Raw genomic sequence first — 12,981 nt, 5'->3', positions numbered from 1 at the left:
AGTTATAGAAACTGTTTGGTTATACATCAATAATAAGTTGGGAATGAGATGGTCATAGTTTAGTCTAATTTCTCGGACAAATACAGGTTCCATTCAAATCCCATGAACCTTATTTCCTCTTCCAAAGGCTACTTACAATACCTTACATATTATATTCGACAAAAAGTAATGTTATCTTGGGCAACCATACCCACAATACCTATTTTAAATACACATATTGATCCAACCAGAAGACTGGAACATATTACAGGGCATAATATCTACATAGATACTGCTACATTCTTATAAAGTCCTTTTAAGGTAGCTCTGGAAATCACCAGGTGAAGCTGATGGACTCGAAGTGCAGATTTTCAACCAACCCAGATGAGCAAATGGCTGCTACGTCATGCCTCAAGGTCTTCGGTCCAGAGGCAAGTACTCCAACACTTGATCCTTTAACTTCTAGCAATATTCCTGCAAAAGAATTTCATTTAGTTACCAAACATAGAGAGTTGGGAAACAAAGTACTACTTAGTAGTTTTGATTATGCAAAGATATTGTAGTAATTACTCTTGAGATCAGGTCGGTGGCCATAATGTGTCTTGATAGATTTGTCGAGCGATTGTTGAGGAAGACTTTCTAGCTCTTGATCAGCATAAGCTAATAACGAGTTTAAAGATTTTGCTGAATCTGCCATGTCCTGAATCTGCTTAGTTTCCCTAGCACTTTTCTTCTTGTTCCATAGGAAGGCTGCACTTGCTGCAATTACTATAGCAGCTGCTATAAACAACATGTTGAACAAAGCCCTTGTGTGGTATGGGAATACCTTATTAGTACCATGATCCATAGGGTAAACATAGTATTGGTAAAGAAGTCCCACAAATAGAAGGTACAGAGCAAACGAAGACGATATTATAGCAGCAAGCCAGAGCCAGTTATTCTGGCCTAAAATGGGGGTTATGGGTGCATCAGAGTGGTCAGGTTTGAACAAAATCGTCCGTAGGGGTTCAGATTTTTCTTGTGCTGGCTCAGTCTCTCTGGTTATATAAGCCTCAATTTGTAGGTCAAGATTAGAAGAACATCCTGAAGGAGTGCCTGCTATAGGATGAAGAAGGTCTAACATTGAGAGTTGTGAAGTGTTCCTGAACATACTAACTAATAAGATCTTGGGAGTTTTGCATTTCAGTGTTGAGCTCATATAAATCAGCTCTCTGATGATTGAAATGAATGGAGTTATTCCACTTCCTCCACTGATCAACACCAATGTATCATGCCTGTCATCAAAATTGACCACACCATCACAACATATCATAGTGGAACTACATCAACTCGGAAGAGTTTAAGCTCTATGTACAGACAGAGTAAAAGATCTTCACACTGATACTGTAAAACATATCTAACCTTAGGAAATGAGTGGAAGCAGGTCCATAGGGTCCTTCAACAGAAACATCAAGACGATTGACAGAGGAAGGCAAAGACATGACACTGTAAAGCTTCTTAGTCCAACTTCCTTCACATTTAATGACAACACTAATTGTATCTGATTCTAAGTTACTGTTTGAAGTTACAGTGAATGGATGCCACTGCAATTTGGAAATGCTTGGCACATTTAGGAACATAATGCTCGTCGGAGAGTACTCCAAACCTACAAATTAGAACAAGTAAAAAGTGAGATAAGTAACCTGGAAATGAGAGATGGAATTGTAGCTTACCTGATATTTTGGAGAAGTTGAGTTCAAGAGTTTCACAAGTCAAAACTCGGGCTGAAATCAAACGAACTTTTTGCTTGGATTGCAAGAATCTCAAGTATCGATCGATCAAGAAGAGGAAGAAACCAGGAAGCATAATGCAGGCATAGAACATTCCAGTGTGGAGTAGGTAGAAAACCATGAATAGAATGTAGAGATAATGTGTGTAGAAGAAGAGTTCAAACATTCTTCTTCTAATTGCTGGAAATGTTGTAGCCCACAATATTAATCCAACTAGTAAACCAAGTTCTCCAGGTACATTTGATATGTAATGTGGATCCCATGTCAACATCTGCATCAAATCAAAACTAACTAGTAAAAAAGATATGATCAAGGCAGTCAATTAAAATAGAAGAATTAACCTAACTCATGTGTAATATGTGTATAATCTATGTATATCGGCAAGAAAAAAAAGTCAACAATGACTCCGGCCGGCTATTTATGTAAAGATAATCGTTGCTTAGACTAAAGATAGCCACAGATGTATATATGCATAATCCATGTATGATATGTGTATAAACATATATAATCAAAGTATAGTCTATGCATATCGTTAAAGAAAATAAACTACTAGAGCTATAAGTGGTGAAAGCATCCGAAAATTACAGTACATTTTTGTAAATAGTCAAATATTATCTGTATTTTGTGTATATTTCTTAAATTTTGAATATCCTTAATGAAATTCTTGGTTTCCCATTATCACATAGTATTATTTTGATTTATAATCATGCATGCATGAATAATTAATTATAGATATAATATGATTAGGTCATTTAGGTGTCATGGTGACGTGGGTATCTTCTAGAATTTTGAAATAGATACCAAAATGGATGTCACAATTGAACCTTTAAATCATTTCATTTTTTTTATTAAATGGGGGAATATTCTATAAAGTTAGAAAACACCAAACAGAAAGCAGAAAGTTCAAACAAATATTTGATTTATGTGGTCCAAAATTCCACTTATTGTGTTGTGTCACACTCATGCCTAATGGCTCTTGGACTTTTTTCTTTTTTGATGAATAAGTTTCCAATTCTAGTGGAACTTTAATTTAGTGTTAAAGACTAAGAGGTTCCCCACATTTAACTGTCTCACCAAACTTTTATTCCTTTTATATTATTTTGACTGTGTTAGTTAATCAACCATCAACCATGTGTTGTCTTTCATTGAAAGTTATGAAATCTATTTTATATTCTTTGATTTTAATTTTTCATGTGATATGCTTAAGACTACAAGATTAATTTTTTTTTGGTATATCTGAAGAACATCAGATTCAAAAGTCGTCTTCTTAAGTTCAGAGTCAAGTTAAAATATGATAAATAAATTGAAACGGAAGAATTACTAATAAATTGAAATATTTGCTACCTATTTTGTGAATTTTTTTTTCCAATTTGGCAACGGGAAGGGAGTGATTTTGAGAAGTGAATTTACGCTATTGTGTGGATGACTTCCATCGATATTATTAGACTGAATATAATTTGGCAATTTATGATATGAGTTTGTTTATTGAGGGAAAAAAAGCTTATATGGAAATTAAAAAGGAAATTTAATCATTTCTTTTGTCTTGTTTTGAAAAAAGAGCTTATTTAGAAATTGATTTAATTTTTTATATGAAAAGGGTAAAAGGGTTTGTTGATAGAAAAAGGATTAAAAAAATGTAATGATGAAATCTTCTGTATTATTAGTTTATCACATTATTATATTTTTGATTGCTCCTCTCATAATGTGACAACTCACATATATAGTGACCTTAAAAAGAGTGATGATACATAATTATCTAGTTTTGCCTTTAAGAATTTGAACCTTAGGTGCGTTCGATGCGAAGAGAAATATTTTTTATGGATATTATTTTAAGAAGAATATGTGAGTTTTTCTATTTATTTATATTTTTAATGTTTGATATATAAAAAAAATATTATTTTAAAAATATTTATATAAAAATAAATTGGAGATGAGAATATAATAGTAGTTTACCAGATAAATTGATAAGTCAAACAATTTCAATCCACCAAGTGAAATTAGTGATTTCTTGATTACGATCAACCAAGTCTAAAGTTCTATTAAAAAGCATTTTCGTGTGGCACGGGTATGGATTGTTGGTAACGAGGGCTATTAGGATGGGGTAAAGATGAGGTGCACATATTGGAGAATGGGGAGAACACAATTAACATGAAATACAATTCATGAAACTTATTTTTTCTACTTCTACAACAAAATTTATTTTTCTCATTTATAAGAAACTTGTTTTCCAGAATGATATTTCTGGAAAAAAATTAACCAATATTTTTCACTATACCAAATGCACCCTTCTTTTCAAATTGAGTGTCAAGATAAGAATAAGGCAGACACAATTATTACCAAACATACGCATAATATGAATCTAAATTTTCCTTTACGACTTTAGACTATGAATGCATATATCTTTTTTAAAAGATAATTTCTTTAAAGTAAAACTATGACAATAATTGAAAGTAAAATTCAATAAAGGATACCAACTACCCTACAAATGTTAAGAGTTAGTTGTTCGATCTACATCGATCAAGAATAATAAAATTAAGAAATATTACATTTTCTATTATTATTTCACATATTTTACACCACTTCCAATTATTAAAAAAAGTTATACCTCATATTGTTTTTCTTTCACTATTAGTGAAATTTAAGATATAATAACATATCAATTATTATTTTATCAAATTAACGTATTATGGAGATTTATCTGTAATTACCTTATAATTTATAATTAAAACCAAATTATATTTAATTTTTCCTCTATTATCAATGCTTAAAACTTAATCTCTTTACATATGATGTATTTTTGTGTTGGTTGAAAATAATCATTCTCCACAAGTAGTTTGTTATGGTTGTTATTATTGCTCACTTCTCAAAACTATGAAAGTTAAAGTCTAATTAGGCCACCAAAAAATCAATATTTTTGTTGTGTTTTCAACATATGGTGGGGTTTAATTTGAAACCCAAGTGAACTTAATATTCACACTTTCTNNTACATATGATGTATTTTTGTGTTGGTTGAAAATAATCATTCTCCACAAGTAGTTTGTTATGGTTGTTATTATTGCTCACTTCTCAAAACTATGAAAGTTAAAGTCCAATTAGGCCACCAAAAAATCAATATTTTTGTTGTGTTTTTAACATATGGTGGGGTTTAATTTGAAACCCAAGTGAACTTAATATTCACACTTTCTTTTTAGTGTGGACACTATCAAATGTCATTATTGAGTGGCAAATCAAGAAAACTTAATGTGTAATTATCATCTTAACGTTCTCTTGAATCTTGATTAATTAAGTAGTTTCTTGTACATCAAAACCCTTTTTTCTTAATTCATGTACTAATGGATGCGGTTACGCAATAATTATTTACACATCATAATCTTCAAAAAACCCAACATCACCCCCCTCCCCCCAAAAAAAAGAAGAGAGATCTACAAATTTCACAATTTTAATGTGCGAAATTAGGTTAGCACTTAGCATTATTAGAAAATCGCTAATTTTCAACGAATCAACCATTGAAAATCTCATGTCATGTGTCGGTTTTAAAAGGCATGTAGATAGTCACTTAAGATTGTTACAAAGAAAAATCTTAGTATCAGTATTTTAAAAAAGCATTCTTGGAACGTATACCATTCTATAAATAAGTTCTTATCAGAAAAAACCTTTTTTCGCTCCGCTTAGCCTTATTGCCCCATTTTAACACACATTTGATATTGCAATTATTGAAATAATATACTATATATTAATTAAAAATGAATGACATAATTACCTCATGTAATCTCCCAGAGACAGCCCAAAAGAGAATAAAAAGAAGACCATGAATAGTGAAAAGAGTCATAGCCATATGTCCCAACCATATATGATATTTGATGCTGCCTTCTGAAGTTAATCCCAAAAGAGGCAAAATTGAAGAGCCTCTACTCACTGGATAAAATAGAAATGTTAAACATATATTCCCTGTTAGCCCTATCACTAAAGCCAACCTATCAATTCTTGCTTGCCACCTACAAAATTTTCACCACAAAAAAAAACTTAAGGTTAAAATAGGGAAAAGAGTCGAGTCGATCAGAAGAAACAAAACAAAGTTAGGCTGGAAAGGAGGTAAGGCTATGAATATCATGACCAATCACAATCCCTTGCCAAAGTTAATATTGCAAAATAAATAAGACTAAAAAAAAGTGAAAGAAAAAATTTAAAACTAAATTCTATACATTTTACTCCTGACTACTCAAGTATTCATCTATATAATAAGTGATATAAAAAACTAAAAAATAAATTTTATACATGTTACACTTGAGTCTTGACTACTTAAGTATTCATGAATATAATAGTAATCTTCTTTCAATTACTGTAACTCTTTTCGGTCACAAATATTAGTCGTTTGACAAATTAAACTTGTGTCAAAATATTTGACTGCTTAAATATTGGTGAATATAATAGTGAAAACATCATAATTTTCATTCAATTATTGTCACTCTCTTCTGTCTCAAATATAAGTCATTTGACAAATTGAACTTATTCCAAAATAATATTTTACTTTATAGACAAGTAAGAATAATTTAATTTACACGTTTTTTCTAAATTAAATTCATCCATAATGCTCTAATTAGTGAAGTATTAATTGATAAAGACATTATTAAATACTAGTAACTTATAAGTCAATAACTAAAACTTATAAGTAGAGGATATCAAGATACCCTAAATTTAAGCTTTTGACTTATTTTTTTAAAAAAAAATTGGTCTAAAATGAGTGCTTAAAGGCACGTTTTAACTTTTTCAAACATCTCCAATACTTGAAAAAAATGTTTAAAAACCAAAAGCACCTAAAAATAAACTAATCCTAACATACACTAAGGATTTTGTATATCTTTATATACGTGTGCAAAAATCTTAAAAGACAGATAAAATAAACGTAAAGGAGAAACTTACACTTCAACTCCTTTAGTTGCTGCATAAGTAGTAATGGTACTATAGTGAAAATAGACAAATGCTGAGAAATACCAAACACAGAGAATAATGAACATGGCTAGAAAAAATAGTTCTATCCATGTCACTATTCCTAATGGTTTGATGATTTTTGGCTTCTTCAATATCTTCAGCCAATCTTTATTGCTGAAAGTAAACAACAATAAAAATAATTAAATATATCATAATCTCAAAAACAAAAACAAAATAAAAATATTGTTGTATATATCATACCGATATGATGAAGTGACAATATCACTTTTTTTCTTCTCTAGATGGACATAAAGACAGCCCAAAACAGCTATGAATAAGATTGGGAATGTGAAGTTCATCATAATGGTACCTGTAATTATAATTTCTTTTATTTACCCTCATCTCAACAAGAAAAAAGAGAAACAAAAGAAAAAAACAATGAAGTCCAATTTTCATGCTGGCATTATTTTCTGTATCGTTCCAATTTTATCAGAAATTCCCAAAAAGCAAGGGTAAATGTAGTTAAACACTTGCGAGTTCATCCAAACTCAGTGTGTAATTTTGACTTGAACCTTATATACATATATATTAAAAGATCCACAAAATAAGTACAAATTGAATCCTGTAAATTAAATGATTTCTAACGAACCTTATACACATACACTACTAAAAACACGCAAATTTCCAACGAAATTTTTCCAAGGGAGCTCCATCGGAAAAGTTTCTAACGTGCCAATTTTCCTTGAAAATTTCCATCAGAAATTCGTGTGTTTTTAGTAGTATATACTTACAAACTCAAATTTTTAATATTCAAATCCTGAATCCACCTCCGCTAAACTAAGGAAAGGGATGAAAAAAATGGAAGAGTTAATTAAAATACCTTGGATATCAAAGAATGTGGAATTGGTGGCAGCAACAAGAACAGGAACCCATTTTTGATAATATGTAAAGGTTGGCATAATAATCCACATCATTAAATTCCCAAGAAATAGTGTAAGTGCTAAAGCTAATAATGCTCCTTGTATCATTCTAATTTTCCCATCAGAAAATGATGATGATCTCTTATTCATCACCTCCATTTTTCTTGTAACAAATTAGTTTTTGTTGAATATTAGAAATATATAGCAAATATAAGTGTTTACAAGTTGTATGCTATAAATAAGCAAAATTTGTATGGGATGCTGACTTGACAAGATTATTGCACCTCTCAATGGTCTAGTGATCTTGTCTTCCTAGGGCCCCATTTTCCATATATTTTTCATTTTTTAATTTTTTTTCACCTAACTTTCAAATTTTTTTACTAAATATTTGGTTAAGTTATATAAATCGTCAGCATTATTAGATCACTTAAAATATACTTTACAAGTAAAATAGCTATGGTGAATGTATACATGGCATATATATCATTTTAGTTTGATTCTGTATCTAACTCCCTAACCAAATTCAATATATTTTTAGTTACTACTTTTGTAAATATATATATTTTCTTTTAGCAATTACTAATTAAAGATTGTTTTGTTGGGTTTCTTAATGACAAAATGGAGAAAGTATCAAAACACATATTTAAAAGCAAACCATTTTTTTTAAAGATCTTTTGGCTTTAGTTTTGTACCATGAATCTTGTGGTTATTGCCTTAGATTTTCTCTCTTTTGTTTATTTTTAAATTTTGTGATATTGTTGCAGCTTGGCTATGGGAGAGTAGGTATAACAGTATCATAAAATATGTAAAAATAAAGAAATACTATATATATATATATATATATATATATATAAAAGTGAACTTGTGGCCTTATCCTGCTTTAAGAAAAAATGTGCACGCAGGATAAAGTAAGCTAGTGGTAGACAGGGGTTGTGCTCCATATATATACTAAAAAGTTCTCTCCATATTTTCTTCTACTATAAATTACCTTGGATATGTTATTAGTAAGGTAAGGTAGCGACTTTTAAAAAGTATAGTATACCTAAAATCAATATGATTGAAATAGATTCTCAACTAATTAATATCATCTTTAAAAAAACATTAATTATTTCTTGTTTTTTGCTAAATTTGTATTGATTCCACCCTATAATATGCGTTATTCAAGACAACTTTCTTTGATGTAAGTTTAGGTTTATTCTATTTCTTTTTAGTACATCTTCATTTACTATGCATATTTTCACATATATGGACCATTCTATCAAAAGGTCCATGCAAATTATGATTAAACCATCTCAATCGATCGAAATATTCTCTCTTGATAGACTGCATAATATTCTAATTTTTGCATAGTTGTATTTCCAAATACATTGCTTATTTTTGAATATTTGTTCTTCAAAATTAGGCAACTCTAAATATAATAGTATCAATCTCCATGATGATATAAGATCCGTTATTGAATCAATCCTTAATTTCATTCCATTCTTTTTACTGTCATAAAAATGTCTAATTCGATTAATAAGTCAATTCCATCTTCTTGACTTTATTTATATTCAGCTTCACATTTTGCTTTTTGTCCTTCAAAATGATAGTGATATCAAATCATAATATTAAACTCGACTACCAAATTATAGCCTACCAACGTTACATAATAGTATTGAGTAGGTACAATAGTAATGAAAATCAAAGCTCCCCAAAACTACATGAATCCTATCTTTTAATATAATTCAGGTCTTACTTAAATGTATATATGGCTGGTAATTAATAATTAATTCCTCATCAAGCATTTTCAATTTCAGCTGGAAGTGTCTAGAGGCCTCTACTTCTGTTGACAAGTCATTTGCTACCAAAAAAAGATTTCTAATCACTTGTCCTACCACTGAAGACAATACGATAATTAAATTAATAATTTTCTTTAAAGTAAAAATTAATTCAAGCAAATGATTTGTACATTTTGTTATTTTTACTCCACATAACTAGGGGAAATTGAAAATCACTATGGTCAAAAGGGGAATTTTACTCTTTCTTAACAAAACATAAAATTAGATTTTACTTCACAAACTAATTCATTTTCTTTGTTTTTGACTCTTTACCTAATTATAATTTCTTGTTACCATCTCATCTACATCAATCTTCCTTTGTTCATTTTCAACCTATATTCATTTGACAACTTTCAAAAACTCAAACCAACCAACCTACATACATCTCTTTTCTTTTTTTGTTAATATTTTTCAACCAACTAACCATGTTAATTCATTGCTTCAATGTTAATATCGTTAGCATCACATATGATACATGTCATACACATAATTATACATCATATATACATGATTATACACTATTCATATAATATAAATACATTATTAATATAATAATAATAGGGAAAATTACATAAATCACATACTTTTAAGGCAAAATTACAATCTATCCCTTAAAAGTTTATAATTACAGAAATCCCTCAAACGGATACAATAATATAAGCACTGATACATTAATCTGATGTGTGAGATACAATAATATAAGTGATGATACATTAATCTGATGCGCGAGATACAATAATATAAGTGATGATGCATTAATCTGATGCGCGAGATACAATAATATAAGTGATGATGCATTAATCTGATGCGCGAGATACAATAAGATAAGTTATGATACATTAATCTGATGCCCGAGATACAATAATATAAGTGATGATACACTAATCTGATGTGTGAAAATGAGGGATTTTGGAAATTTGTAAAATTTATAGGGGATAATGGTAATAAGTAAACTAAAAGGTGGATTTCAATAAATTTTCCATAATAATAAGCCTCATCCTCTTGGACTCGGGTTGGGCTATTGTGGGTAAGGCGCAACGGGCTATTGAAATCATCGGCCCAATTTTTATTTAGTCGGCTGAGTAGAGTTGAATATAGAGAAAATTATAGAAATCACTATAGTTCCATAGCTAAGTAATTTTAGGAAAAATTGTCTAATTACATAGATATTTCTATCATATTTATTAATTATTTCTATAATTTGAAATAATTATATGTTATCTCACTAATTATTAATTTTATATCAAATTTTAAGTCAGATACACCTAAATACATGTTCTTTTGCTACCAGATACACTAAAATTGAAAGAGAAGCGAGCGAGAGCCGGAGATAGGCGGGCGAAATTTGTCTATGTATCCCAGATACATGTGAATTACACTAGATACATATATCTGGTGTGATTCGCGTGTATCTTGGATACTAGATACACAAGCGAGATATGAGAGTGACGAGTGAGATGGGAGGGAGGCGAAGGAGGCGAACGAGATTTGTCTATGTATCCCAGATATATGCAAATTCAATTGGATACAATATATCTACAACAAATTACACAGTTTTGATCCCGTGTGTCTAGACACACCAAAATTTAAAAAAAAAATTGTAATATTACAATTAGCATGTATCTTAGTAATTAACTTCTAAATTAATAATTAAATGCAACTAGCTCGCTATTTTGTTTCAATATTTATTACTCATAGCAAATATTTCGTGAGGTTTGTATCAACGAATACAACCTATATATTAATAGTACATGAATGACTAGTATAGTTAACCCTTTAATTAATTTGCAAGAAAGAACTTCAAAGTTATACAATTATAAAACTTGTTCATACTTTTATAACTCTTTAGAAATATTGATTAAATATTTTGCTATATGAAAAATACGAAGCTCCTTAGAAATGTAGATTACTTTTTTTACTATATTAAAGGCATAAAATTTTTTAGAAATATTGATTAAACTTTTTGTCACTCATTAAAAAAGTTACTATTTTTCCACTCAATTTCTTATTAATATAATATTGGGGAAAAGTTTAATTTTGTATAATTAAATTTGTAGACCTAAATTATATAGGTAGACGGCCAATTAAATATGTATATATTTAAGATGACATGCTATGGCTCTAATTTATGCAACAGCCTTGTAAACCTAAATTGGTATGACTACTTTTTGCATTGTATAGTTCTTTGCCTATTTTGTTTATTATTATGACATTATAATATGACAAATTAAGATCACAAGATTAAAGAATATTTTTATATATTTATTTTTTTTAAAGTAAAATTATAAAAATTTAAGTAGTCTTTAATTAATCTTTTATATGTTATATCAAGTCAAAACAAAATAAATAAATTAGAACGATAGTATATACAAAGATGTAGGGACATGCTATATATTTCAAGAATATATAAAATTGTACACTTGCCAAAAAGAAAATATTATATGAATTCCCTCCTTATTATACTTACTACTGTATAATAAAAACTTCATTCCTTTTCAAAATTCTCCATCCAAAAGTTCTCATTTTTATCAAGATAAAAGAAAAAAAAATGGCTCAAACATCCTCCTCTCCTTCTATTAATGGAACTTCAACAATGAGCAATATTGAGTTTCAAAAAGTTATATTGGCTCTACTTATAATTGTTACAATTGGGTATTTCCTACTTTTGATATTAGCACCAACCAATATGTATTATAACATTTGGACACCAAAGATCATAGCTCATACATCCAACTCCACTTACTTTGGAGCTCAAGGTACATATATTACTCCCCGTTTCAATTTGCACGTTTGTTTTCATGACTTGACATAAAGATAAAAAAAATAATTATTGTCTTAAACTAAATTTACGTATCTTTTTTCTTTACAGGAAAGACATTGTTGATGAGCACATTTCCTTTTTTATTTGTTGTTGTCTTGGGATGTGTATACCTTCATTTATCGAAGAAATCCAACGAAAAAAACATCAATAGGTCTATAACAAAAAAATATACAAAGATATAAATATGCAAAATCAATATATTAATTTAATTTTATTTTTTGTATTTTGTGATTAACAGAATTGAGAAGAAACAAAAGTGGGCTATATGGAGGAGACCACTAATCATGAAGGGTCTAGGAATTGTATCAAGAATTGAACTTGGCTTTTTTGTGATGTTCATTTCACTCTTAATTTGGAGTTTTGCTTCTTACTTGCATATTATTTTTCCCACTGTTACACCAAAATACGTAGCCACAATTGGAGAAAAAGTGTAAGTTAATTATATAACAATCCTCTAATTCTTGAATTTGTTTGATTTTTCATAAACAAAAATCTATTTGTGCCAAATATAATTACTCATCATCAACTTTGGCGAATTGTTGAGCGACAAGTTTGGCATAAGATATATAAAAATTTCCATTGATTCTCGAAATTCTATCCGTATATAAATGAGAAAGAAGTAACATATAGTATTATTTTAAAATAACATGAAAACACTATAAATCACAATAATTAACAACTTGAAATATTTGAAAGACATAAAAAAAATTGCTTTACTATAGAAATTATATTTGTGTCACGTAAAT

The 12,981-nt window shown here is 29.3% G+C and overlaps 1 protein-coding gene across 1 annotated transcript; it reads right to left on the bottom strand.

Annotated features, from left to right (window-relative positions):
- Positions 1-57: 57 nt before the first annotated feature.
- LOC125852362 (ferric reduction oxidase 2-like) lies at positions 58-7,804 on the bottom strand. The gene is made up of 8 exons (XM_049532107.1): positions 7,558-7,804; positions 6,939-7,047; positions 6,669-6,851; positions 5,509-5,743; positions 1,692-2,019; positions 1,381-1,624; positions 550-1,253; positions 58-453 (listed from the first exon to the last, which is right to left on the bottom strand). Exons 1-8 carry the CDS (start codon positions 7,754-7,756, stop codon positions 314-316), a joined length of 2,142 nt encoding a protein of 713 aa, XP_049388064.1. The 5' UTR covers positions 7,757-7,804; the 3' UTR covers positions 58-313.
- Positions 7,805-12,981: the final 5,177 nt, after the last annotated feature.

Source organism: Solanum stenotomum, chromosome 1 (genome assembly GCF_019186545.1).
Source record: "Solanum stenotomum isolate F172 chromosome 1, ASM1918654v1, whole genome shotgun sequence".
NCBI classification, from domain to species: Eukaryota; Viridiplantae; Streptophyta; class Magnoliopsida; order Solanales; family Solanaceae; genus Solanum; species Solanum stenotomum.
The sequence above is the reverse complement of the archived record's forward strand: the minus strand, read 5'-3'. Positions and strand labels throughout refer to the sequence as shown.

Coding starts and splice junctions, on each gene's coding strand:
- LOC125852362 (XM_049532107.1), bottom strand. CDS start 7,756: ATGGAGGTGATGAATAAGAGATCATCATCATTTTCTGATGGGAAAATT. Junction 6,852..6,938: donor ATTGTCACTTCATCATATCG/GTATGATATATA, acceptor GTTTACTTTCAG/CAATAAAGATTGGCTGAAGA. Junction 2,020..5,508: donor TCTCTGGGAGATTACATGAG/GTAATTATGTCA, acceptor GATTTGATGCAG/ATGTTGACATGGGATCCACA.